Source organism: Esox lucius, chromosome 20, assembly GCF_011004845.1.
Source record: "Esox lucius isolate fEsoLuc1 chromosome 20, fEsoLuc1.pri, whole genome shotgun sequence".
Lineage (NCBI taxonomy): Eukaryota > Metazoa > Chordata > Actinopteri > Esociformes > Esocidae > Esox > Esox lucius.
The window spans coordinates 34,801,820-34,829,586 of NC_047588.1; the positions used below are offsets into that span (position 1 = coordinate 34,801,820).

Consider the following 27,767-nt stretch of genomic DNA (forward strand, 5'->3'; position numbering starts at 1 on the left):
GTCTTTGTCTCTCCCTCTCTGTCTTTGTCTCTCCCTCTCTGTCTTTGTCTCTCCCTCTCTGTCTTTGTCTCTCCCTCTCTATGTCTTTGTCTCTCCCTCTCTATGTCTTTGTCTCTCCCTCTCTATGTCTTTGTCTCTCCCTCTCTATGTCTTTGTCTCTCCCTCTCTATGTCTTTGTCTCTCCCTCTCTATGTTTCAAACACTCTTTGTCTTTCTCTGTCTTTCACCCTCTGTGTCTGTCTTTCACTCTCTCTCTTTGTCGGTGTCTCCCTCTTTGTTGGTGTCTCTCTCCCAGGTGGTGGATGGGGAAGTGGTGATGCTCACTGCCCACTGGGAAAAGAGAAGGGCAGCAGTGCAGGAACTAGAAGAACAGCTGCAGCAGATCCCTGGTTTCCTAACCGACCTGGAAACGTGCACCAATCGCATCGGTGAGTGTACAGTCTTGGTGTTCTATCCACCACGCCTGGGTCCTCATTGTCCACTCTCTTCTCTTGAATTATGTATTTGATCTTTCTCATGTGGATTTTACAATGGTGGAAACTCTGCAGCCAATGCTTCAAGTGATAATCCACCATGAAATTGTGGCCTTCATAATTACTACTGATTGGAGATGTTTCAGACATAATTAAGCACCACAGTAGTTTGTGCTGGAAGAGTTTAACAAATGATCCCATTGGTTGATTGAACCTGCTGTCTGATGAATGGTCACGTATCAAAGCAATTATTGTGGCTTTTGTGTTTTGCCGATTGCTTGATCACGCTGGGTAGCTATTGTTGGCCTTCCTCAACAGAACCAGATCAAAAGCAGGGGCAGTACTAGTTTTTACAGTTTCGAGAGTTTGTGAGGTAGCTGATCTTTTTAATGTGAAACAACGACTGCTTCTGATGCTGGAAACGTGCTATGAAATCCCCATTAATTCATGTGTTGTGTGAGGAAATTCACAAATTTGATGGCACAAATTGAAATGTTAATACCATATTAAGAGACACACAGGTAAATAGAGCTCCAGGGGATTATCCCTTTAAATGAAGTGATCACTAAACTCAGTGGTCAGTGGAACAAATGCCTCTTTAGGATGAGGAATCACATTAGCTTTCCCATGTCTATTACCACCATTCTGCACATATCAGCCCTGCCAATCACTGTTTCGGTTGAGAGAAGGCCAAGAGTGTGCAAAGCTGTCGTCAAGGCAAAGGTTGGCTACTTTGAAGAATCTAAAATATGAAATAGATGTAGATTTCTTCAGCACTTTTCTGGTTACTACATGATTCCATATGTATAATATCATTGTTTTTGTGTTCACTATTATTTTACAGTGTCGAAAATAGATAGTAAAACTGAAGTAATACCCTTGAGTGAGTGGCTGGGTCCAAAGGTTTGACTGGTACTGTTATATCAGCTCCCCTACTCTTAAATCATTTTGTATAACCCTCTGCTGCAATGACACATGTATCACAGGTCAGGCTAGCTTTAATCCATGTTAAGTAATAGGGCAGGGCGATATCAACAATAACAGTATCGCGATAAGTGGAACCAATTACCTCTAACAATATTTATCGCAATAACTTTGGGGTAAAAAAGACAGAGTATAGTTGTGCCATATTCCAATGCAGTTAAGACATTCTGCTAACTAAATGAGTGTAATCAACATTAAGAAGTACCTTGATAACAGAATATCGTTATCAAAGTAATTGGGTCCACTTGTCACCATACCGATTTTTGTTGATATTGTCCAGTCCTTTTAGGTAATATGTTGTTTCTAAATATTTGTTTTGGACCATGAGGAATGTCAATACTTCATTCTAGAATGAGTGTCTCCTGCTTTAACCAATGAGATACACACAATGTAAATTCTAGCAAGCGCATGTGACATTCCAGATTGTTTGGGAAAGAGAAAGAAGTGGCAGAGAATTCAGTGGATCTTAAAATTTCAGTGGAATGTTTCCCCCATAGCTGATGGCTGGTCACATTTCCATTGTCCTCTGAATTGGGCTGGAGTTCCAAGTACAAACAGGTTACTGTGTTATCTAACCACCAGGTGGCAGCCTTTGCTTATGTTTCAGTAGGGGTGTCACGTTAGCTGTAGGATAAAGGTGCATTCTGTGATTTCTCACCACTGGTTGTAAATGTGGTGTCGTCTATCAAGTATATGACGATGTGTGCCCCAACCATCATTACCACCCATTATCAAACTTGGAATTTCAAGGCTAAATCAGTGATTCTGCTTAAAATGATGCACGTACCTACGTATGAACAGCATGTTACCCAAAAGTCCCAGAATGCATCTTTAAATAACAGGTAAAGGATGCCTCTGGCTTTTCCCCACACATTAAAATGACATACACACTCTGGTAGTGTCTCGGCGGCAGACGGCAGGGCAGATGCATTGGTGAAGCACAGCTTGCACATCACCCTGACTGGTTAGTTGTCTCCCTGCTCTGCCACGTGCAGCCCAGCTGGAGGCAGACTTTGAGGAGATGGAGAGCCGACTGATGTACCTGGAGAACCTGTGTGGTCAGTGTGAGCAACAACGCTTCAAACAGTACCAGGTCCTACAGCTGGAGAGTTACAAGAAGAAAAAGAGGTGTGTGATCGTCTGGGTCAAATTGAATGCTAATGTGTCTCACATTACTGGTTGACAGCAGTGTACTTACAGTGAAATGCAACGTTATGGGGCCTGTTCCAATAATGCCGTGGGGGAGGGGGGTTCGGAGAAAGAGATTAAAGATGTGTCATGCTTTATTAGACGGGTTGAGGACATGTTTTGCTGAAAGAGAAGTAGGCCAGATTTGAACCCACTCCGCAGCCATGCATTTGCGCCAGGCGCAGCTGCTCTGAACGCCGGACCTCCCCAGGCCACAGGGAACAAGATTAGGGAAAGGAACAAAAGGAATATGTGCAATGAATATCGAATAACTATGAGATATGTGATACACAGCAGCCCATGAGAAAGTTCAAGACCCAGTACCTGTTGCAGAGGGATCTAGTCCCAGAGTGCAGGCTTGGTGATGAGTTTGGTGCTGTGGTGTCGACTGTTGTTGATGAACAGCGTTCTCAGATAGTTCTCCGGGTGACAGACTTGGAGGCCGGTGTAGGGGCCATTGTCTTTCCGGAGATGGTCTTGACATGGAATATCACAAGCCAGTACACAATACCAACTTCTTATCCAGGTTATTCAAGCACTGGGCATTGTGTAGAACCCAACCCTGGACTTTGAGGCCAGTTTTTTCATTCCAACCCTCTAATCGGGGACATATTTAGACTGGGGCACCAGGTGGGTGCCATTAATGATGAGGTAGAACAGAAAATCAGCACTCTCTGAAGTAAGACCCCTAGTCTAGAAGAAAGAATGTTTTTTCATTGTATGTGTATGTTATTTTTAGCAAACGCTCCTGTCCAGGCTAGCTTATGGCTAGTAAGGGCTGTGTCTGCGACTACATCGGGTCGTGGTCCTAATTTATAAACCCTTATTGTGCACCCGTAGTTCTCTTCAGCTCCATGCTTTTTAGGGCTGCATGATATATCGTTTCAGCATCGCAGCATGTACGCATCCGCAATGGTCACATCGCAGAACGTGTCATTTAGTAAGGTAAACATATATCAATCCACAATATACATTTTTTTTCTAATGGAAAACTAGCATTATATCTGTCTGATATAAGATAATTGCCTCTTATTTATGTCTTATTAGATAAACAGATTATTATTATTTATGATGATTATTATTATTATTTTAAACACAGAGTTCATACAATATACACTCACCTAAAGGATTATTAGGAACACCTGTTCAATTTCTCATTAATGCAATTATCTAATCAACCAATCACATGGCAGTTGCTTCAATGCATTTAGGGGTGTGGTCCTGGTCAAGACAATCTCCTGAACTCCAAACTGAATGTCAGAATGGGAAGGAAAGGTGATTTAAGCAATTTTGAGCGTGGCATGGTTTTTGGTGCCAGACGGGCCGGTCTGAGTATTTTGCAATCTGCTCAGTTACTGGGATTTTCACGCACAACCATTTCTAGGGTTTACAAAGGGAAAAACATCCAGTATGCGGCAGTCCTGTGGGCGAAAAGGCCTTGTTGATGCTAGAGGTCAGAGGAGAATGGGCCGACTGTTTCAAACTGATAGAAGAGCAACTTTGACTGAAATAACCACTCGTTACAACCGAGGTATGCAGCAAAGCATTTGTGAAGCCACAACACGCACAACCTTGAGGCGGATGGGCTACAACAGCAGAAGACCCCACCAGGTACCACTCATCTCCTCTACAAATAGGGAAAAGAGGCTACAATTTGCACGAGCTCACCAAAATTGGACAGTGGAAGACTGGAAGAATGTTGCCTGGTCTGATGAGTCTCGATTTCTGTTGAGACATTCAGATAGTAGAGTCAGAATTTGGCATAAACAGAATGAGAACATGGATCCATCATGCCTTGTTACCACTATGCAGGCGGTGGTGTAATGGTGTGATGTTTTCTTGGCACATTTAGGCCCCTTAGTGCCAATTGGGCATCGTTTAAATGCCACGGCCTACCTGAGCATTGTTTCTGACCATGTCCATCCCATTATGACCACCATGTACCCATCCTCTGATGGCTACTTCCAGCACCATGTCACAAAGCTCGAATCATTTCAAATGGGTTTCTTGAACATGACAATGAGTTCACTGTACTGAAATGGCCCCCACAGTCAGCAGATCTCAACCCAATAGAGCATCTTTGGGATGTGGTGGAACGGGAGCTTCGTGCCCTGGATGTGCATCCCACAAATCTCCATCAACTGCAAGATGCTATCCTATCAATATGGGCCAAATTTCTAAAGAATGCTTTCAGCACCTTGTTGAATCAATGCCACGTAGAATTAAGGCAGTTCTGAAGGCGAAAGGGGGTCAAACACAGTATTAGTATGGTGTTCCTAATAATCCTTTAGGTAAGTGTATATCTGTATATATCTATCTGATGTAACGTAATTTACTCCGATTTATGGGTTATTGAATACATATTTAATAATCATAATAATTATTATTAAAAATTAATAATAATAATAATAATAATAATGATAATAATAATAATAATAATTATTATTATTATTATTATTATTATTAATAATTATTAATAATAATAATTGCTGCACCTGGCCGTTGCTGCACCTGGTCGACATGCAGGCTCTGCTTGCGTGTGACAAAATTATGAGCGAAGAACAGACAAAAATTGCCGAAATGGAGAATTTGGTTGCAAAAAAAAAATGCATTGTCAATTATATGGAAATATTTAATCTACAGACCGGATGATGTTGACCAAAAACAGGTACTTTTTTGAGTGCCTTGCAATTTTTGCCACAACATGAGGCAACACGCCCAATTTGTTTGATCATTTAAGGCTGCACCACAAATCTGCCCCTGAACAAGTGGACCAGATTCTAGTGCTTTGGCCACAGACTGCATCTTGCCAAATTGCTCATTCTATTTTACTACTGTTGCTATTGCTACACTATTACTGTTACATATTATTACCTAGCAACCTGTTCTGAAATATAAAAAGTTTCGTAAGTTTCATAAATCTTTATTGTAGAGGATGGGGTTGGGGAAGGAGACAGCCTGTCAGGTTGATAGCCAAAGCTCTTTCTGAAGACATCCTCTGTTTTTTCACATCACAATATATATATATTGCAGAAAAACATCGCAATGTCAGTTATTTCCAATATCGTGCAACCCTAATGATTTTCTCTGTTTGCTGAAACTCAAACCTTTTAACGTAGCATTGATATTGATTTCAGCGAAGACCCCATAGCCCACCCTGGTGTAAAGTATGCATACAACCGCCATGCACTGAACAGTGTACACTTTGTTATAGCAAAGTGCTCATATTTGTGGGAGAAATTGTGCAACTATTTAAAAAAAACGGTATCTGTTGTACATAATCCTCCGGAGTAGTATGTCCGGCATGCTCTGATTGTACATGACTTGTATGTGAACATTGAGAGTTTCATGATCTGTATTTCAGGGGGGTCACTTGTTTGTGGGAGGTACATGTAAGCTCTGTGCACTGTTTCCACCGTGTGAAGACGATGGCGTTGCCTTTGTTTAGAAAATCTGGTCGTCTTATTGGCTGTAATATCAGTGTTGATTTCAGCAAAGACCCCGTCCCTGGGTTACACCTAAGGGACCCCACTGCCCTTGCCTGGCCCAATGTCCACTAAAGCCTGAGGCCTCTATGGGAATTACACCTGTGTTTAAAGCTTTGTATTTTGTCTTCTGCTAACTGTGATCATCTTGTTTTGTCTGTTCTGTGTTTTTTTCCGTGTTTGTTTTTTATCATTGTACCTAAACTCTGTGTAAACATGTATATGCAGGGCCCAGCTGCAAAAGAGACCTTGGGACAGTCTGTGTCTCTTGTTGAAATAAAGGTATAAAAATAATAATGTCAATAATAGACACCTTCGACTGCTTCCTCATATTGACTGACAGAAACTTGATTTTGTCTGAGGTACACTTTTCCCATAGTCATCTCAACACAACACCAAGATACGCAGTATATGTTGTAGATAAATCCCAGTTAATGTAATAGCACACTGTTGTAATTCATGGTACCTGCTCACTTGTCAACTGTCAAACGATTTTAAATCACTGGATTATAGTCTGGTCAACCATCACAATCGACCGTTTCATTTTATACACAATTTGAGCACCACAATTGATTTCTCCTCATTAGGTTTTTCCGTCTCTGGCAAAACCACAGAGAAACAACATTTATAAAACCTGTGGGATTTATATGGTGTCTGAGGGTGTTTTGTATAGTGTTTTTCATCGCTTACGGTGTAGTTCAACATCCCTCTACCGGCAGCGCTGTGGCTGGTAGAGGGTGACTTGTGTTTCTACAATCGATCTTAAGCACAAACTGGGAGCCGCATTTGAAATGAAAGTGGAAAGAGGCCAATCTCTGCCCACCGCAGGAAACCATGGTGTAGCGAGTTGATGGATGTGTGCAGTTATTTATGATGGTCGGTCCTGATGTACATATCTGCCAAGGGAAGAACGAGCTCAGAAAAGGAGTCTGCATGCACACTGTTTGACTTAATTCACCCCCTGGAGTCGATTGGCACAGAGTCTCTTACAATGTACATTTCTCCCTCTGTGATGAAGGTAGGGACTTACAGTTTTTGCACAGGGATGGCCACCCTCTAAAGAATCTGCTGATATAAGGCATCCGTGCATAACATTGAGAGAGGAGTTGATGTGTTTTCCTAGTGTTTCGCTAAGGCAGTCAGAAATATATTTATTTGCAAAAGCCCAACCGTGTGAGCTACAGCACAGTGTGACACTATATGAAAGTCGGGAGACTTGTTGGTTTTGTCTCTTTACTTTCTTCATCACAGGAATCTGCTTCAGAAGTTGTTTTACCAAAATGACTGTTGTAGGGCTGCACGATATATCGTTTCTGCATCGACATTGTGATGTACGCATCCGCAATAGTCACATTGCTGAACGTGTCATTTAGTAAGGTAAACATATATCAATCTACAATAGAATTGTTTTTCAAATGGAAAACTAGCATTATGTCTGTCTGATATAAGCATTTCCTTTGATTTATGGGTTATTAGATAAACAGATTATTATTATTATTATTATTTATGATAATTATTATTATTTTAAACACAGAGTTCGTTGCTGCACGTGGTCGACATGCAGGCTCTGCTTGTGTGTGAAGAAATGATGAGCGAAGAACAGACAAAAAAGATCCAAATGGAGAATTTGGTTGCAATAAGAAATGCATCATCAATTATATGGAAATATTTCGACTACAGACAGGATGATGTTGGCAAAAACAGGTACTTTGTCGAGAGTGCCTTGCAATTGTTGCCACAACACGAGGCAGCACGACCAATTTTTGGCACCACAAATCTTCCTATGACGAGTCCAAAGCATCTCAATGCCATCCAAAGCAGAAATCTATTTCGGATGCATTTGCCAGTATTACACCATACGAGAGCTTCCAAAGAGAGAAAATCACAGATTCAGTAACATTTCACGTCACCAGAGACATGGTACCAATTAACATGGTTGCCAAAGAGGGTTTTAAAAACATGATCCGTTTGCTTGACAAGCGGTATGTAATACCATCACGCAACTATTTTTCTCTTGTTGCCATCCCATAGCTGTATGAAAAATGCAAGGCCCAAGTTGAAACAGAGACGTCACAAGTGGAATATTATACAGCAACAACAGACTTTTGGTCCAGCCAGACAACGAAGCCCTACATACAGTGGGGAGAACAAGTATTTGATACACTGCTGATTTTGCAGGTTTTCCTACTTACAAAGCATTTAGAGGTATGTCATTTTTATCGTAGGTACACTTCAACTGTGAGAGACTGAATAAAAAATCCAGAAAATCAGATTGTATGATTTTTAAATAATTTATTTGCATTTTATTGCATGACAAGTATTTTAATCACCTACCAACCAGTAAGAATTCCGGCTTTCACAGACCTATTCGTTTTTCTTTATGAAGCCCTCCTGTTCTCCACTCATTACCTGTATTAACTGCACGTGTTTGAATTTGTTACCTGTATAAAAGACACCTGTCCACACACTCAATCAAACAGACTCCACCCTCTCCATAATGTCCAAGACCAGAGAGCTGTGTAAGGACATCAGGGATAAAATTGTAGACCTGCACAAGGCTGGGATGGGCTACAGGACAATAGTCAAGCAGTTTGGTGAGAAGGCAACAACTGTTGGCGCAATTATTAGAAAATGGAAGAAATTCAAGATGACGGTCTGGGGCTCCATGCAAGATCTCACCTCGTGGGGCATCAATGATCATGAGGAAGTTGAGGGATCAGCCCAGAACTACACAGCAGGACCAGGTCAATGACCTGAAGAGAGCTGGGAACACAGTGTACACCGTCATGGATTAAAATCCTGCAGCGCACACAATGTCCCCCTGCTCAAGCCAGTGCATGTCCAGGCCCGTCTGAAGTTTGCCCATGACCATCTGGATGATCCAGAGGAGGAATAGGAGAAGGTTGTGTAGTCTGATGAGACAAAAATTTAGCTTTTTGGTCAGAATTCCACTCGCCGTGTTTGGAGGAAGAAGAAGGATGAGTACCACCCCAAGAACACCATCCCAACCTTGAAGCATGGAGGTGGAAACATCATTCTTTGGGGATGCTTTTTTGTAAAGGGGACAGGACGACTGCACCGTATTGAGGGGAGGATGGATGGGGCCATGTATCGCGAGATCTTGGCCAACAACCTCCTTCCCTCAGTAAGAGCATTGAAGATGGGTCGTGGCTGGTTGTTCCAGCCTGACAACCACCTGAAACGCACAGCCAGGGCAACTAAGGAGTGGCTCCGCAAGAAGCATCTCAAGGTCCTGGAGTGGCCTAGCCAGTCTCCAGACCTGAACCTAATAGAAAATCTTTGTAGGGAGCTGAAAGTCTTGAAACCTGAAGGATCTGGAGATGGTATGTATGGAGGAGTGGGCCAAAATCCCTGCTGCAGTGTGTGCAAACCTGGTCAAGAACTACAGGAAACGTATGATCTCTGTAATTGCAAACACATGTTTCTGTACTAAATATTAAGTTCTGCTTTTCTAATGTATCAAATACTTATGTCATGCAATAAAATGCCAATTCATTACTTAAAAATCATACAATGAGATTTTTTGGATTTTTCTTTTAGATTCGGTCAGTCACAGTTGAAGAGTACCTATGATAAAAACTATTATATACTTCTACATGCTTTGTAAGTGGGAAAACCTGCAAAATCGGCAGTGTATCAAATACTTGTTCTCCCCACTGTAAGTCTGACCGTACACTTTATTAATGAGGATTTCCACCTGAAAAGTTGCTGTTTGCAAACTGCATTTTCCCCAGAGGATCATACAAGTAAGAACATCGCAACAGGCATGAGTGAAGCTTTAGCAGATTGGAGAAAATGCACAACAACTGTACAACAAAAGACAATGCCGCGAACATAAAATTAGAATATCATCAAAAAGTGAAACTTGTATAATGTATACATTCATTCCACACACACTGATATATTTCAAGTATTTATTTCTTTTAATTTTGATGATTATAACCGACAACTAATGAAAATCCCATATTCAGTATCTCAGAAAATTTTAATTAGCTGATTAGAGTGCTGAAAATAGTTAATTAGCTGATTAGAGTGTGGCTCCAGGTGTCTTCAATATTGAACCTTTTCACAATATTCTAATTTTCTGAGATACTGAATTTGAGGTTTTCATTAGTTGTCAGTTATAATCATAAAAATGTAAAGAAATAAACACTTGAATTATATCAGTCTGGGGGGGGTAATGTGAAGAAGAAGATGCGTTATGCCAGACCCAACAATGCAGAAGAGCTGAAGGCCACTATAAGAGCAACCTGGGCTCTCATAACACCTGAGCAGTGCCACAGGCTGGTTGACTCCATGCCACGCCGCATTGCTGCAGTAATTCAGGCAAAAGGAGCCCCAACTAAGTATTGAGCATTGTACATGCTCATACTTTTCATGTTCATACTTTTCAGTTGGCGATCATTTCTAAAAAAAATTTTTGTTGGTCTTAAGTAATATTCAAAATTTCGGAGATACTGAATTTGGGATTTTCATTAGTTGTCAGTTATAATCATCAAAATTAAAAGAAATAAATACTTGAAATATATCAGTCTGCGTGGAATGAATATAATATACAAGTTTCACTTTTTGAATGGAATTAGTGACATAAATCAACTTTTTAATGATATTCTAATTTTATGACCAGCACCTGTATATCGCAGAAAAACTAAATATTTCGATGTCAGTTATTTCCAATATCGTGCAACTCTAGTCTGTTGCATTAGACAATTTGGGCTACTAACAAATAGGTACAATGAGTAGCTTTACAACTTTCTGATAGAAGCATGGAGAGAGGAATATGATCAAATGTGGGATGTACTTTTTTGCCTAATAGATGTAGACAAGCCCCTTCACAACTTCTGGCATTTATGGTCGACTTTGTATTTCGCCTTTTACAAATATTTTCTAAAACGTGATTGTAAGGGAATGTTCCACAGAAGGCCCTTTTTGTTGCCAAACATGCTGATGGAGTGCATGGGCATACAGTTTAATTGTATCTCATCTGACCACAACACACAATTCCAGTTGTAGTTCCAATAACCCCTGGCAAAGTTGTTGCTGCAGTTTGTTGGTTAGGCTCAGTATGGGCTTCTTTCCTGAAACCCTTCCAAAAAAGCTTGCTGACGTGGAGGTAGCATCTGACAGTTGGTTTTGTGACTTGATATCCCCAAGATTCCACTTGACTCACATGGATTCCCATTTGCCTTCCTCACCATCGTTTCCACTATGCATGGGGGCAGTATGCATGTGTCTTCTTCTTGGCAAATGTTCCTGACATCTGAACCTTTTTGATTATTGCCATTTCTGTGCTTATTGTTTTATTTTTTTTGAAGTACAGTACAACAAAATGCAGTTACCATCTAACCAGAAGTGCAAATAGAAGAGGGCAGAAATGTACAAGTATTAAGTGTATGTATATTACAAGTGGAATGTATAGATGTGCAATGAATGCAAATGCAATACTAAATGTGCAATTAAGGCACATAGAGGAGGGCAGAAAAGTAGTATGTATAGCGTATGTTACAAGTGGGATAAATAGTTGCGTGAGTACAAATGGCAATTCTAAATGGCATTCTAGATGTGCAGTCGAGGCAAATTGAAGGAGTAAGATAGCATGTGCAACTGGGATGCAGAGATAGTAGCATGTATATGTAACCACTGTAAAAATGCAACTACGATGGCTGTTCTATGTGTGGAAAGAGGCAAATTGAATGTACAAGGTGCATGTGCAACTGAAATGCAAGGATAGTGGCAGTGAGGTTCCTGAGCTAGACACGTACCCGTAACTACTGAAAACTTCCATTATCAGACTTTGCAAGGCAGTGTCACAGAGTCTAGTAGTGCAACAAGGTCCCTGAGATGCGGGGGTGTGTGGTTAGTGAGGGGTCAGAGAGTTCGGCAGGGATACAGTAGATGGAGAGATGCTGTTCCTAAGCCTTCTGGTGCGTGAACGAAGAGACCTGTACTGCGTGCCTGATGGGAGGAAGGTAAACAGTTTGTGGCATGGGTGTGAAGGGTCTTGTGCAGACAACACTTACGCTGGAGGTCTGTGATGGCAGGAAGCTGGGCACTAGTGATGCGCTGGGCGGTTTTCACCACCCTTTAATGGGCCTTCTGGTCGGCAATGGAGCCACCTCTAAACCACACTGGGGCAGTAAGTCAAAATGCTTTTAAATTAGTCCGAATTTTCTTAAGGTTATGTTTTTTATTTTTATATTCTTAATCTTTATAGGTCAACCGCCTGTCTCCATTCGACTGACAGCTCCTTGGTTTTAATTATGGTGATGGATGACAAAGGGATTTTACAAGTGTGCAATGCAATTTTCTGTCATATGTACCCCAGGTGAAAGACATCCGTACAGTTCCTGGAGACTGAGACCAATTAAAAAGCATATCATTTTGTAATACATGCCACTTGGTTTGTTTCTTTTAATTTTCAATATTCTAATACTTTAGATACTTTTATTCACTTTTCTTTTTCAATGTTCTAGTCGTATCTTGTTCAAGATTATTTGCGTCCCTTGAAATCCATTTTAACCAAATCTAATGAAAGTGTGTTTTTAATTAATGTGTTTCAAAGTTCATTAGGAACTCTTAAAAATGCAGTCAAGGTATAAAAATGAGGTGACACAGTTATGCTAAACTATAACGGTAAGATAGGAGTTTATAACAGCTGGAGCTGTGTTAAACCCGTGTGGATAAGAACCGAAGTTTATCCAGCCTCCAGGTGTAGTAAGGAGCATTGTTGGAGAGTTTGGACAAAATGCTTTAGGGATTGCAGCAGGGGTGAGGCTCTTTTCTCATTTAGACAAACCTCAGTGCCAGAAATTATCACCAGTAAATAAAGAGGTGGCGTTCAGTTCTGATATGACTACTGCAGCAGTGCGAGGCTCTGTGCATTCACCTTAGTGTTAGCAGCAGGTCTGCCATAGCAGCAGGTCTGCCAGTGTGCTTCTGCTCTGCTGCAAGGGGGATGTAAGACCAGAAAGACAGACTCTCAGAGTTCTTTGTGGCCTATGTGGAGTTCAAGGTCCGGGCTGTATAATCTCTATTAATTTTCCATATTTTGAGAATGAAAAAGCATGAAAGAGAATATACATGTAGGTAGGTAAGTAGTTCATTGCATACAGTCACTTGCTTGTCACACGATTGATTCTGTATCCTGCCAACTAAGTAGCATGACATTTCTGTGGGGGTGACCCTTTAAACAAGACTCCTCTTTGTTGTAAGCAACAGAAATTGCATCCAGACTGCTTCTTGTGACCTTGGCTTTTTTCAGACTACAGTTCTGTACTCAGGGTATACAACAACTCACTATTCCATATAGCTAAGAAAGACAGAGAGAGGGCACTACTTTTAACTCTAACACCATATCAAATTCTTGGTTTGTTTTAATGTACTTCGCAAACAAAGGTTATTCTGGTAGTATGATATGTTTACGTTCATCGTGATCCTACTTTTAACTAGGGCCCCTCCTTTTCAGTATACTACATTTACCGATTACTCATCACCCTATCTAGGGAAAAGGGTGCCAATTAAGGTTCGAGCCTCTCTCTGTTGTTATGGTAGGTTACAGTGGTTCCCAACCTGGGGTACCGGGACCCTTGTGAGTTCTTGGCCCATCTCATTGGGTTTTTGAAAAGACTCATGACACCACAGGCTTACCGGTGAAATGAACCAGAGGGGATTCTTTAGGACCAGCCTGGACACAGTAAAATTATGTTGTTGGAAGCCGTGTGTTACAACATCCCTCCTCAGGGTTGATAAGCGTAAACCAACCTTCCTGCACACTCACACGGAAATCTCTCAATCACTTGGTCACAGAAAAACAACTCTAACAAGCCGCTCCGGTAGCTGACTGACTGTGTTCGACACAGTTCTGTTCTATCGAGCCTCCTTGCGCTTCCAGAGGAAATGCGTTTGGCTCCTGCCCTGTGAGTCGTTCTGGGTCGGACAAGGACCGCCACGCAAGACGCTCCATAGTTTACCTCACCAAACTAGCAGTTTTTCTTAAGGTTTCATAGTGAATCTGCTCTAAATGTGCTGCTGCTCAGGGATATCCTGGGGCCTGGGTCGAGAGGTATAGGTCACGGCTTTATGTCCCAGCTGAGAGGCAGGGTCCCGTGTCACAAATGGCACCCTATGCACGTTGTAGTGCACTACTTTGACCAGGATCTGCAACATTTTCCAATTCGTCTTTATTGTCATTACCCCGGACATCTAGTGAGGTGCTTGTTACAGTATGAGGTTTAGGGTCTTGGTGCAACAGCAGCCTTACCTACACGAATACCATTACTCAACTTAACTGTTGTTTCGGCCGTGAACTGGTAACTACCTATCCAATTCTTCACAAATCCACGAGATTAGGTCCATTATTTTCAGCACCAGTGTCCAATTTTAAAAGGGAAACATTATTGATATTTATATTAGGCCTTGGCATTGTGACGTGCTTGTGTGCTCTGATGAATCATCATCTGTGGTCTTGAATTTGTGTTCCCCGAGGAACCGGTTCAGTTCCGTTGTATGTAAACACAGGACGTTCTTCTGGCCTTGATTCATTGTTGAGATGTTATTGCTCGTCTGACGGATCAGAAAGAGCAGACCCGGACTCTATCTGAATGGAGCTTTAGAATGACCGTGTTCATTTTTTGTTGTACTGCTGTTTGTCTTTGTAGAATGCAACTGTGATTCTGTGGTAGACTTTAAACTGATGCTGAGTAAGAAGCCAAACTAACCGTAGTTCTTGTTTTCTTTCACAGGAAAGAGCTGGAGTCCCTCAAAGGTAAGAGCTCATCTAAACGCAGTTTAAGCCCTGATATTATCTGCATCATTACATTTAAGCATAAATGTTCAAATTTCATGGGCAAAAAAACTCAACATGTATATTTTATTTAACTTTGGCTCTAAGTGTTTACTCTGATCATTTGGGGATTTTGAAACAAGTTGGAAGGTATACAGATTTGCATACATTTCCCTCATTGGCTTATGAGGACAATTAAGGGTCTCCCTAAAAGACCCTCCTACTGTAAAAATGGATGGTCCCAATCAAACCCACAGTCCTGACATTGCCATGCTATACCTGGTAAGCTACCTTCATCCAGTTAAGCTACCTTTTTTAAGCTGCTATATTGGAATTTCAAAAGAAACCTGCTTTTGTTGAAATGTAAGATGTTCTCAATCATTTTTTGATGGTTTCTTGACAAACAATGAGATGTGGGAAGTTGACATGGCGGTATATTTTCTGTCATTTCCGCTTTAATTTCTGCCCCACGTGATGATGAATGTGTAACTTGTCTCGACCCCACTTAACATGAAAGTGTGTGTAGGAGTTTTCCTGTCATTTCCGAGCTAGACATTCATTAACCTCTGAAGGTGTCTCTGAGAAAGCAGATTGCTGGCTACAGGATGATAAAATCCCTCCACTAGAAGCTGTAACACGCTGACCTCTATGCTACCCTATAATGGGCCTCAATCAATCTTACATATTTTATAAAGCCCTTTTTACATCAGTAGTATGACAAAGGGCTAGCTAGATACAGGGGACCCAGCTTAAATCCCAGAAGAGCAAGCAATGCAAATGCTGAACATTTGCTGTAGGAAAAACTGCCTAGAAAGATAGTAACTTAGAAAGAAACCTAGAGAGGAGCCAGGTTCTGTGTGCTGATTTGGTTCTTTTCTGGCTGTGCCACTGGAGATTCTGGTGTTTTCAGGTGACATGATCATTTATCTGAAAATCTCATTCCAGCTGAAAAGTCCCTTCTTGAAAATGATTGGTTTAGAAGACAAAAGATTAACATTCAACTGTATCGTATGAAAACCGAGAACAGTTGACCCCCCTTCCCTAAATGACCAGCTGGACGCCTGAACCTCCTTTAGATTGGGATTGTATGTGTTGGTGATCTGTCTGACACAGGCAGAGATCACCTTTTTCAGAGGAGCTTGGCAATTTCATTATTAATAGCAATTCTAGGTGATCAGAGTGCATTACATGGCCATAATAAGACAACAACAGTCACAGGTTGACCCCAATATAATGGCCAAGCTTCTCCAAAACATGCTGTTCTTAAAATATAACCTCTTCATGTCTCAGACATACCACTGCCAATGGTTTGCTCAAAATTTCTATTTTATGTGCACGCTCATTAGTTAAATGATATTTTCAAGTGAATAAGGCTGCTTTACCGCTATCCAGTGTATTTCACTGAGTCTTGTCTTGCCGATCGTAATAAGCTTCTTCTTTTGGAGGCGCAGCGTTGGCTGCCTCGTTACATCCCAAATGGAAACCTACTCCCTCTTCAGTGCACTCTTTTTAAATGGGGCCAATAATGTTCTGGGAAGGTAATATGGTTGCATTTGGGATTCAGGCAGACCGTAATGCCCTGACAGTGATGTGTCAAGGAGAGTTTGGCTCGAAGCTCAGTGCTCCAATCAATAATTAATTGCCCCATTGATAATCGCTTTACAAAAAAAATAAGAGATTGGATTTTAGCTAACTATGCAGGCTCACATTCTCACACTATGAATAATGGAAGCCATGTAATGAGTCTGTATCCCTCTTGTTTTCTTGTAAACACATGGGCCCCTTCACTGTCTGGGTTCTTGTCCGGAAATGAATATTTTGAATAATTATAGTACATGTTGTTAGTTATTTCTATTTTAACATTTCAAGTTCGCAATACATTGCACTGCTTCTTAGGTTCACAGCAAGCCAGAAATGTTCACCTGTATCCTGGGTAGTGAGTCAAATGTTCACCTGTATCCTGGGTAGTGAGTCAAATGTTCACCTGTGTAGTGAGTCAAATGTTCACCTGTATCCTGTTTAGTGAGTCAAATGTTCACCGGTATCCTGTGTAGTGAGTCAAATGTTCACTTGTGTAGTGAGTCAAATGTTTACCTGTCTCCTGTGTAGTGAGTCAAATTTTTACCTGTCTCCTGTGTAGTGAGTCTAATTTTTACCTGTCTCCTGTGTAGTGAGTCTAATGTTGTTGTGAGTCTAATGTTGTCCTGTTTTGTGAGTCAAATGTTTGCCTGTGTCTTGTGTTGTGAGAATTTTTTTTACCTTTGCTTTCATAGTGAGTGCAGTTATGATGCTACTGCTTCCCCTGTTACTCAGCTACAGCCTTAGTGTAGCAAGAAGCCCCCCACACACTGGAAATTAACAATTTAATATGGAAGCTGAATCTTGGTGGGAACGTGTGTGCAAACTGGCAAATATCTCCTGTCCTGTCATTCGACCACAGCGGACGCAGATTTCTGCATCCTCCCTGCATGTAGGGATTTGTGTCTTTCATGGCCATCTTCAATAACACTGAAGGGGGCAGAATTACAGTAAGACACAATGTTTTGGGGCCTTAATTTTATTTTCCGTACATCGTCATCCTTTACTTAAATGTTGTAGCCAGAACGCAGGAAATGCTTAGAACACACCACCTTGCTATTTTTACTGGGTGACTTAGCACAACAGGGTTTTCGGATCCTGAATGTTAATTGGTTAAAAGCTTTGGTATGTGACACTTTATACCCAGAAAGATGGTTGCAACCTTGAGGTTGAAATAAAGCAATAAAGTGTAGTAAGGACTTTATCATCTTCTGCAAGCTAGACACGGGGTAACAAATGATGTATCTTTTAGGAGATTATTTGCACCCTATTCCCTACATAGTGCGCTACTCTGTACCAGAGCCTGTACCCTGGCAATAAAAATAAAACATGCATTATATAGGGAGTATGGTTCCATTTGCGAGGCCAGCCTTGAATCAGTCTGTACTTATCAAATGCTGTAGGAGCGGAGCCTTTGAATTAGAAAGTAAGATTGCGCTGCTATGCAGCTAATGTGAGGTTGTCAACTTAATGGGAGTAATCAGGTCTTAACCGGTGACAGCATTGGCAGGAGGGCTGAGCTCAGACTCCGGAGGATCTACTTCAGTGTCAGGGATCGTCCCTAAAGACATGGATCTGCTTCAGTGTCAGGGATCGTCCCTAAAGACATGGATCTGCTTCAGTGTCAGGGATCGTCCCTAAAGACATGGATCTGCTTCAGTGTCAGGGATCGTCCCAAAAGACATGGATCTGCTTCAGTGTCAGGGATCGTCCCTAAAGACATGGATCTACTTCAGCATCAGTGGTCGTCCCTAAAGACATGGATCTACTTAGGTGTCAGGGATCGTCCCTGAAGACATGGATCTACTTAGGTGTCAGGGATCGTCCCTAAAGACATGGATCTACTTAGGTGTCAGGGATCGTCCCTAAAGACATGGATCTACTTAGGTGTCAGGGATCGTCCCTAAAGACATGGATTGCGGTCGCAGACCTATCACTCCCTGTAGAGACAAATGTGTCAGTCGATTCCTCCTAAGAGTCTTGGGCACAAAAATAACATTTGGACTTGGAAAGGCATCACCTGCCTACGTGAAATGTGTCTTCACAAAGTGCACTAATGTGTGGACCAGGGGGCCATTTGGGATGCGTTTTCCCTGCGTCTCCCTTATTATAACCCCCTCCTGTGAGTAGTGCGTGGTACGCTCCCAGGCAGCCCCCTTCCCCCCCACCACCTCGGCAGTCTCCTCCCCTCAGCCTGTCACACGGGCAGCTCTGCACACACTCCCTCCCAGCGTCTCGGGTTGTGTTGTGTGTGTGTGTGTGTTTGGCAGCATAGGAGCATTATCCCTCTGCACGGGCTGTGAACAAGGAAGTGTAGAGCTTATTCCACCGTGTAGCATGTGAGGTCAGGCTGACTAGTGTGTGACTAGCTGTGGTCGTCTGGCCGTTGCCGTAGCGTAGCTGAGCGTCTGCCTCTCCCGGCCGGGCTGGGCCGTCACGACCACCAGGAACTCAGCCATGTCCTCGCCAGGAGCCCCAGGGAGGAGCTTCAGGAACTCCTGTAGGTCACACTGCTGTTCTCCTTAACTCTCTGTTACTGTTTTCCTCGGTGTCATTACCTTGTCTCTCTCTCCCTCTCTCTGTATCCCTCTCAGTCTGTTTATCTCTCTCCCTCTGTCTGTCTCTCTCTGTTTCTCTGTATCTCTTTGTCTCTCCTTCTGTTTCACTCTGTGCATCCCTTTCTCTTTCTGTCTCCCTCTTCCTGTTGGTGTTGTCTACCTTCCTCGCATTGTCTACCACTTTTTCTTTGTCTATAGGTTCCTTCTGTATTTGTTATTCTCTGTTTAAGCGGTGTGTGTGTGCGCGCGCGCTTTTTCTTTCAGTAGGACTTTGGTTACTATTGCAAGTTCCTATTTTCATTCTGGATTAACTACTTAGTAGGGAAAGAGTGATAGTGTGTATGTAAGCGACAAGGCACAAGGGGGTGTGGTATTTGGCCAATATACCACGGCTAAGAGCTGTTCTTAAAGACGATGCATCGAAAAGCGCCTGGACTCAGCGCTTAGCCCTGGTATACTGGCCATATATCACACCCCCTTGTGCCTTATTGCTTTACATATATTACTGCTATTAGCCTATCAGCAGTCAGGATTACATCCACCCAATTCATAGATATAGTGTGTGTAGATATAGATGTGGTATAGAACTGGGTACTGCTGAGGCTGGAGGTTCTTAATTCAGACAGTTGGTCATATGATGTGGCCTTGGAACTACACTCGGCTCCTTACACAAGGCTTCCCAGTTCGGGTATAATCACAGCTTAACTTTGATCTTGACTGCTGCTGATGCCTTCTGACTCGAGACTTGGTTTGCCAGCCCAATGCTAAGATGTACAAACGAAAGAGTTGATTCATGTCAGAATCGTTGAGCTCTCATGAATGCATCTACCAGTGATTGATGATAACATTTCAGTGTTAGGAGTACTCAGGCCCTTTGGGGTTCCATCTATGTTTGGTAAGTGATTTAATCCTATTCATTTGGAATTATTGCCCAAACAGTTCCTATACTATTGTATAAGAGATTACCTCAGTCCATTTCAGAGCTGAATGCCAGGTTAGTACAGTTAACTAGCTGGTAGAAACAAAACAAAAAAAAAATCTGTTCTCCAGGACCTAAGTTGCCTACCTCTCTGTATTAGAGCATTGAGTGGCACTTCATTTGAGCATATTGGTTTCAGTTGGGAGATGCTGTAGGATTAGGTTTGCGTTGGGTTAAGATGAGGGTTGGGGTTAGAAACATTACTGACAGTCTGTACAGAATGGAAATTGGGACGTTTCAAATGTAATGTAACTGAACATTCTGGTTAACAGAAATGCTTACAGCTTTTCACAGAAGCAGTAAATAATTCCCCAATGAATACAGTGATTACCAGTCGCTTGGCTAGACACTACATGGCCACAAACACAAAATTCTTACGTAACGTGTGGTGAAGATATGTAGCATATAATTTAATTAGAATGCGCATAGGTGGCATGGAGTATCTGTTGGTTACCGGACTATGAACAGTGAGCCGCGCCGTTTCCTGGCGAGTTGCCGGGTAGCCACGTCTCTGTGGTGATTGGAAGGCCGACAGAGGATGGAATGTGTCTTGAAATTAGGGTCTGTTGTTTGTTCTTTTTGATGACTCTACTTGGTTACAGTCACGGCGACGGGAGATTGACAGGAGCAGTGTTCACTCACTCTGCGGGTAAAATGCAGTACTTAAGAAATAGCACGCAAGATGACATTAAGTGTCAGACTGTAAACTCCTGACTAGCGGTCTCGTCAGAGGCTATTGATTTCTCTAGCTCCTGACCATTATAGTAAATAGGCAGTGAATTAGAGTAATGCCAGCAGTATGTCTGCATCCCAAAGGCCATTCTGTTCCCTAGGAAGTGTATTCCCTATATAGTCCACTGTTTGTCCTTTTAGAATGCAGCCTTGCTCAGCAATCAGTGTCTTGCTGAGCTAAGCAATGCAGTCTTAGCTGCTCTGATTGGCCAGGCATGTCTTGAGGCTCGGGAGAGGCGGATGTCACACAGGATAGAGCATCGTAGAACATCATAGAAGGAGAAAGAAAGACAATTATTTCTCATCAGCTAATTAGTTACGGTGGTAGGTTCAAACAGGGTTGTCAGTATTCGTAATCCACCTGCGTGTTGAGGGTCTATTCGCACCTGACCAGCATATTTGGCCAAAAAAAAGCCTGCTTGTGTTCATGTGAACTCTCACATCCCTGCAACCAATCCTTCTACCCGCGTCACGGCCGGCCCGGATGGGCACTCTGCCCGTGGAGTCCCGCTGTCACCGGCGGTCTGTCACGGCGGTCTGTCACCGGCGGTCTGTCACCGGCGGTCTGTCACCGGGTTCTGTCACCGGCGGTCTGTCACCGGCTGCCCTGGGGTGGACACGGTTCACCGGGCGGAGATGCACTGTGCACACAACAACCCAAGATGACAGCTGAGGCCCTGGCTGGGGCTCGCGCCCCCGCCCCACCTCCCCCCGCTCACAGGCCCTGGAGAATATTAGCCGGAGTGACTGCGGAGGCTCTCGGTGACGAGTCGGTCGAGGGAATAGGACTGCACTCACTAGGCTGTACGGAATGAAAAGCGATTTGCCTTAACCAACCAGCAGAAACTCTAAAACCCATGTTAAACCAGACCACTCTAAAATATTATTGTCTGGTATTAAAGATAATTGGATTTCTGAACATTTGATGGTCTGTAATGTGGCACTCTCTTTTTTAAATGTTTTTTATGGTGACTTGCGATTTGGAGGATGCTGTTGGAACAGTGGAAATGAAGTAACAGGTCGCCTGTTATCCTTCTCGGTTACTATTTAGAATCTCCCCTAAGATTCTCAGACTCCATAGTAATTCTGATCTACAAGCCGACAATTTTATGAAGATTGTTTGACATGAGAGAGTGGTTAAGACCTCAACAAGCCCTCACTTTCACTTAAAGAAAACCTGACTATAATGTGTCCTTCCCTCTGGGGTTAATGGGGAGGTTAGAGGCTTTTATTCTGCTGGGGGAGGGGAGAGGTGTGCTCAAACGACACCCTATTCCCATAATGTATCTATAAGGGAGGTGACTTTGTCTTGCAGTAGTGCAGAGTTGTATACTGCATTACTCTGCACTGCATATATCAGTATTTCCCCTCTCTTCAGAAACTCACTGACATCCGTTCTTTATTTCCCAGAAATCCGTTTGACTTCCACTGAGAGGAAATGTCACGGGTCACATGTGCGGCACCTGGGTCACGTCTAAAAATAAACATCTGTACTTGTCATCTCCCAGAATGCACCCTGCTGGTGGATTGCACCAGTTTTATTCGGGCCTAAGGGAACGACGAGGTCATTGGGGGGATGCAGTAGTTGTGGTGCCCCAGCCTGGTGTCTGCTGGCTGACTTCATTCCCAATGGGGCGAGTTAGGGTTAACTGGCACATCCTGACACTGACTCTCTTTTACTGCGAGGCTCGCTGTTCAAATGCCTCAACGTCTGACAGTGGAGATAACCTACGTGGAAATCTGGGGAATTTGACCGGCTGGCGTTTCAAGGATTTGTGAGAAGGAATCTAGTGATTCAAAGGGGTGAAATTCCTATTTCTCCTGAGGCAGCATGTTGGGGATGAACTGGCTTGGGAAATGGTGCCTCCCCCCAGAGTTAAACGGCTTCACAAACGTGGTAAATGTTGTATACCGAGCCAGCAATGAGCAGAGCCTGACTGAAGCCCAGATCACTGCAACACTTTGCATCAAGATTGTAGCACAGCCAAATCAATACAAAAAGCCACTTCCTGCTGTTCTGGGGACTAGAGTTTTTTTTTAACCTAAGGTGTGTAGCTAGCTTCCTGTCTTCAAGTCAAAGACGTGTGGCTCACTGGGACAAACAGAACTGTTTGGATTCATATCTGGCTTCATATGGTAAAGTGTCTAATCTGGAGGACACAGCCTTTGGCACAAAGGTAAAGAACTGTACAATATGAGATACTGCTCTTCTATTTAGGATAATCTTTTTTTCAACTTAGTTCTGTAGTATTGTAAAAGTATCTCAGTGGTTGTGGGATCTCACCTCATCCCTAAGCCAATGCGTTGATAGGAAGGTGTCTGGTTAACAAAATTACATCTGTCTATGCCAGTGGACTGAGCCTGATAGAACAAGGATAGTTATTCCCATGAAATCTTCAGATGTGTGTTTTTAGTCATGCTTATGAATTAGGGTGAATTTAATGAATTGATGAATACTGACTTGCATATTAGTAGGCTTTTTATTTGGGATTTATCTGAATGTGAAGTCCTATGAATTGCCTCGCATATTTATTTTCTTAGTCCTAATAGATGATGTCTGTATCACATGGAGATGTTGTTCTCTGTGAGATGGTTATATTAAGTGCAGTGTGCGAGAGGAAAAGCAAAATGCAACTGTAATGCGGAAGTGAATCTATTAAAGGTGCAGTGTGAGATTTTGGCGATTAACAAAATCATTTGTTTTAAATCCTATTTTGGCCTCCATGTGTAATATGTTACATACATACATTCAATTTGAGACACATTGGCACGTTTAATGAAATTGAGCAAAATTGAGCTAGGAGACAGAAACCGATGAAAGGCGTCAATACAATTCCTAAGACCAACTAAAAAGCATAACAAAGACCCCACGATGATTTAATTTTTAATATTAAATGTTTATATTTACATTTCAATATTTTTAATTGTTTTGTGGAAAATAAATCGCACTACTCAATGAAATATTTGGTTACTGTGCTGTAATGAAAGTATACAGCTCCCCCAATGAGGCCCAAAATATGACTCGTTGTCTTGTAAAATTTTTTGCTCAATTTACAAGAGTGCCAATACTACTGAGACAGTGTGTGGCATAACTTGTAAGTAGAATCACTGTCAGGAAATTGAGTTTGGAGCAAATGGTTTTGATGAGATTGGGCACAAATCGGTGCCCAGTGCCATCAGAAAGTATTCAGACCCCTTCATTTCTTCCACATTGTGTTTGAATTGAATTTCCACAGGAGGACTCCATGGAAAGTAGTTCAGTGGAAACAGGGATGCAGCTGAGATAGCGAAGGGTCTGACACTCAAAGGTCTTATGTGAATGTGATCTTTCGGTTTTCCATTTATTCAATTTAAATATATTTTTTATTTTAATGACATTTCTAAAACCTGTGAAGGGTTCTGAATTATTTCCCAATGCATGGCACATAGCATTTCTGAGGAGCCTCTTGGGCTCAGCGGCGGCACTTGTACTTAAACTCTTTTTGGCATAACTGTTATTGGGTTGAAAGTCACTGCATCCAGTGGCCTGGCTTGGTCAAAACCACTGCATATGTACTGCTCAAGTGTGGGTTTGAATCCAGCCCACTGCTCTTTCAGCAAAAACCCTCTTCTCTGTCTTTCCCCACTGTCTCCGTAAAACACAAAATGCCTGAAGAAAAAAAAAAAAAAGGTTACAGGATCTGGCCTCAAGTCTAGGTCCTTGCCACCCCCTGAATTTGCCACAGTATTTACTGTACATGTCCTCTGCCTCCACCCCCCAGCGGAGCTGGACTCTGAACACGCCCAGAAGGTGTTGGAGATGGAACATGCCCAACAGGTGAAGCTGAAGGAGAGGCAGAAATACTTTGAAGAAGCGTTCCAGCAAGATATGGAGCAGTACCTTTCCACTGGCTACCTACAGATCACTGACAGGAGAGGTGAGACTAAACTAGTGAGGCCTGGTGGGTTTCCCTTTTGTCTTGATTATTTAAAGGCCTTGGTCAAAGGAGTGCAGTAAATTACTAAATAGTGCATAGGTTCTAATTAGGACCTATTTGGGACCCACTGCCTCTGATCAAAACGTTTCAGATAAAAAAAATTAAAAGGTTGAATTGCTTTTCTGATACCTTCTGTATTAAGTTGTATCTGGTGTAACTGCTGCAGTCTAGTTCACACTATTCTGATTGAGATTATGACATTCTCTTTTGTCCCCCAGGTTCTGCTTTCACTCTGTAATGCTATGACGTTGAGCTTTAAAATAACAAGCTGTTTCTTCTTTCTTTCATTATGCTTTCCTTTCCTGGTCTGCCTTTTATCATACTTGAGGTATGCTAGTGCTGTCTTTCTCTTTATCTCGTGTGAGTGTCAGAGCTTTGCTTCACTGTCAGTCTGAGTAGAAGTGACTGGGGTGTAAATTCACGGCCGTGCTGTCAGTCAGTCTGAGGCTCTCCATTCGTATCTCTGCGATTACATGAACTCTCTCATTTCCTCCCTCTGTCAGCCATGTCAGAGAACGGCGTTCCTCACAAGAAGAGAGTGACGTGGCCGGGCGTCTGCAGAGTGATGTGACGCCGGGTGTGTTTCTTCTCCCTCCACAGGGCCAATAGGCAGCATGTCTTCCATGGAGGTGAACGTCGATGTTCTGGAGCAGATGGATCTCACAGACGTGTCGGACCACGAGGCACTCGACGTCTTCCTCAACTCCGGAGGAGACGACCACAGCCTGTCTTCCTCCGTCACCTCCGGTACTTTAATAAGAAGCACCTTTCTAAAAAGGAGACGTTTGACATGCTAACGCCGACGGTACAGAGATGCATATCGCTGACGGGTACACTGTAGGCCTAGTCGAGACCACTGTTCCTGGTTGTTTTTTCCTCCGTGCGGCTGTCCTTATTGCGTTGTCAGTGAGCTGCTTGGGAATGAAGGCCCCGGTGCATGTGTGTGGTAGTGGTGGCTGGTCACCAGTCCGGGGATTATCCACTGTTATGGCGTCACGTGAAGGAGCCTTTGCCTGCTTTTCAAACAAGACCCTAAATCCCCACACACAGGCCAGCTGTGAGTAGTTGAATTAAACCGCTCTACCTCTCTCCTCCCTCCCTTCGGTCCCCCAGGTCCAGACCCAGAGTCACTGTCCTCTGAAATCTCTCTACGGGTGCCAGCCCAGGCAGAGGTGAGAAGCAAGCCGCCTTCCCTGTCTTCCGGCACCTCTTTGGAGCCGGGCTCGGCCAGCCAGGACACCAGCCAGGGTGAGGTCCAGGACGAGGAGGCCAGCGAGGCCAGCGGAGACGGAGACGAGCCTCTGGTACTTCCGGACGAGGAGGAGGTGCAGGCTGACACGGCACTAGTGGCGCTCCCCGAGGCAGAGCTGTCAAAGAACTCTGACGACAGCGACTCACAGGGCTCTTAGGAGCCGTTGCAGAACTGGCCCCTGGGTGATAGGAGCTAGGGGGAAGTTGCTTGTAGATACTGATCTGGGGTCAGTTAATGGTAAATGTTAGGATCAGGGGACGGGAATCTGATCCTATATCTGAACCTAGGGGAAAACACAGGAGTATGATATTTTCTCTAGGGGTGTCCTAGTCTCCTTTCCTAATCTCAGAGGAGAGGAGTCCAGTTCACATCATTGAGATGCACCCTACTACTGTAGATGGGCTTGGAGTGTAGCTCGGAGAAAACTCAATCACAGTTTTTTGTTTTTAACGCTTCACCAACAAAATAAATTAAATGTTTGTTTTTTTTATTTCCTTTTCTTTTTTTTTACAATCAGCAGTATTATGTGAACACGCTTCCTTTCATTCATAGTTGGAAAAATAAATTAATTTGTATTAAACGTTCAAGTGGCTGCATTCTTTAAAGAAACATTTGACTCAATGCTTGGAAAGCACACTAACATACTAAAATCAAAAGGACACATTTGTGGCCTAAGGTGGTGAAGTGGTCTAAGCTCTGCCTCCGGGGCACATGTCCTGCTGCGGCATTGGGTTCAAGTCCCACGTACTTCTCTTTCAGCAAAAACTACCTTTCACCAATTTCAGCCCCAAGAAAATCCGAAACTTCCTGAAAAAAATCGATAGAAGAACACATTTAGAAAAGAATAGATACTGTCGAACCTTTTTATTAAACCTCAGAACTTACTAACAAAAAACCCAAAAAAAAAAACTAAAGTAATTGTCAAACTTGAGTTTTCATGGAAAAAAACTGAATCAGTGATAATAAATTATACGATAGACTGCTGTACTGTCAGTAAAAAAAAAATAATAAATACCTTAAGAAACATTAAGGCTGTAAAAACGTTGACAACCACGCTTTTTCAAAAACACCAAACTTTATATACTGGTAAGTGAACTTCTAAAATTGTTCAAGGGGATTTTAACAAGCTGATTTAAAGGAGTTGGTCTTGCAACAACAGGAGTTATTACATTTTCTTTCTTACCGTCATTAATCTTCTACTTATTTTCCCTTTCCTTAAAAAGTAAAGCTAAAAAACTAAGGGATTCAAACTATGCTGCACTTCAGTGATATAAGCAGCACATCCATACATGTTTCTAGGGCAACCCTGGCCCCATTTACATTTGGGCTGTTGATGCACAATACATTCCGCAATTATTGTGGAACTACTGAGAGTTTAACGGGACAGAATTGTATACACAAATATACTGTATGTCGCTGTCTACACGATGCTTGTAAAATGACTTGTATCCTGAAAAAACGCTCTAACATTGTGCTAAATCTGTTGTAGATCAGTTGCACAGTCAAAGTGTATACAGGGCCATACATTAAGAAATTAAACATAGTAAGGCTTTTTCTTCATCGTATCCTATTTCTCCAAAAACACTTCATTCCCTCCCTTTTGCAAAAGGCTCGGGTACATTTTACCTTTATATATTTACAGGTTGTATATGTACAATGCTGTGGTATTTTTATTTATTTTTTTGTCTTTGTCAAACACTTGGAAACTTAAGCCCCTTTGGAATAAATACACATTTCACTGCTTTTCCAGACAGCCCA

At 42.5% G+C, this 27,767-nt stretch overlaps 1 protein-coding gene across 3 annotated transcripts in view; it reads left to right on the top strand.

The window, feature by feature from the left end:
* Positions 1-26,593, top strand: part of dtnbp1a (dystrobrevin binding protein 1a) — a 28,323-nt gene extending 1,730 nt beyond the window's left edge. Inside the window, exons 5-10 of one of the 3 annotated variants that reach the window (XM_010864635.5) lie at positions 296-428; positions 2,453-2,585; positions 14,893-14,915; positions 24,542-24,721; positions 25,367-25,504; positions 25,871-26,593. In XM_010864635.5, coding sequence (XP_010862937.1) covers positions 296-428; positions 2,453-2,585; positions 14,893-14,915; positions 24,542-24,721; positions 25,367-25,504; positions 25,871-26,166 — 903 coding nt within the window. In that variant the 3' untranslated portion in view covers positions 26,167-26,593. Of the gene's footprint in view, positions 1-295; positions 429-2,452; positions 2,586-14,892; positions 14,916-24,541; positions 24,722-25,357; positions 25,505-25,870 lie in introns of all 3 variants that reach the window. The other 2 variants (XM_010864636.5, XM_010864638.5) reach the window with 2 other exon arrangements.
* The last annotated feature ends 1,174 nt before the right edge of the window (positions 26,594-27,767 follow it).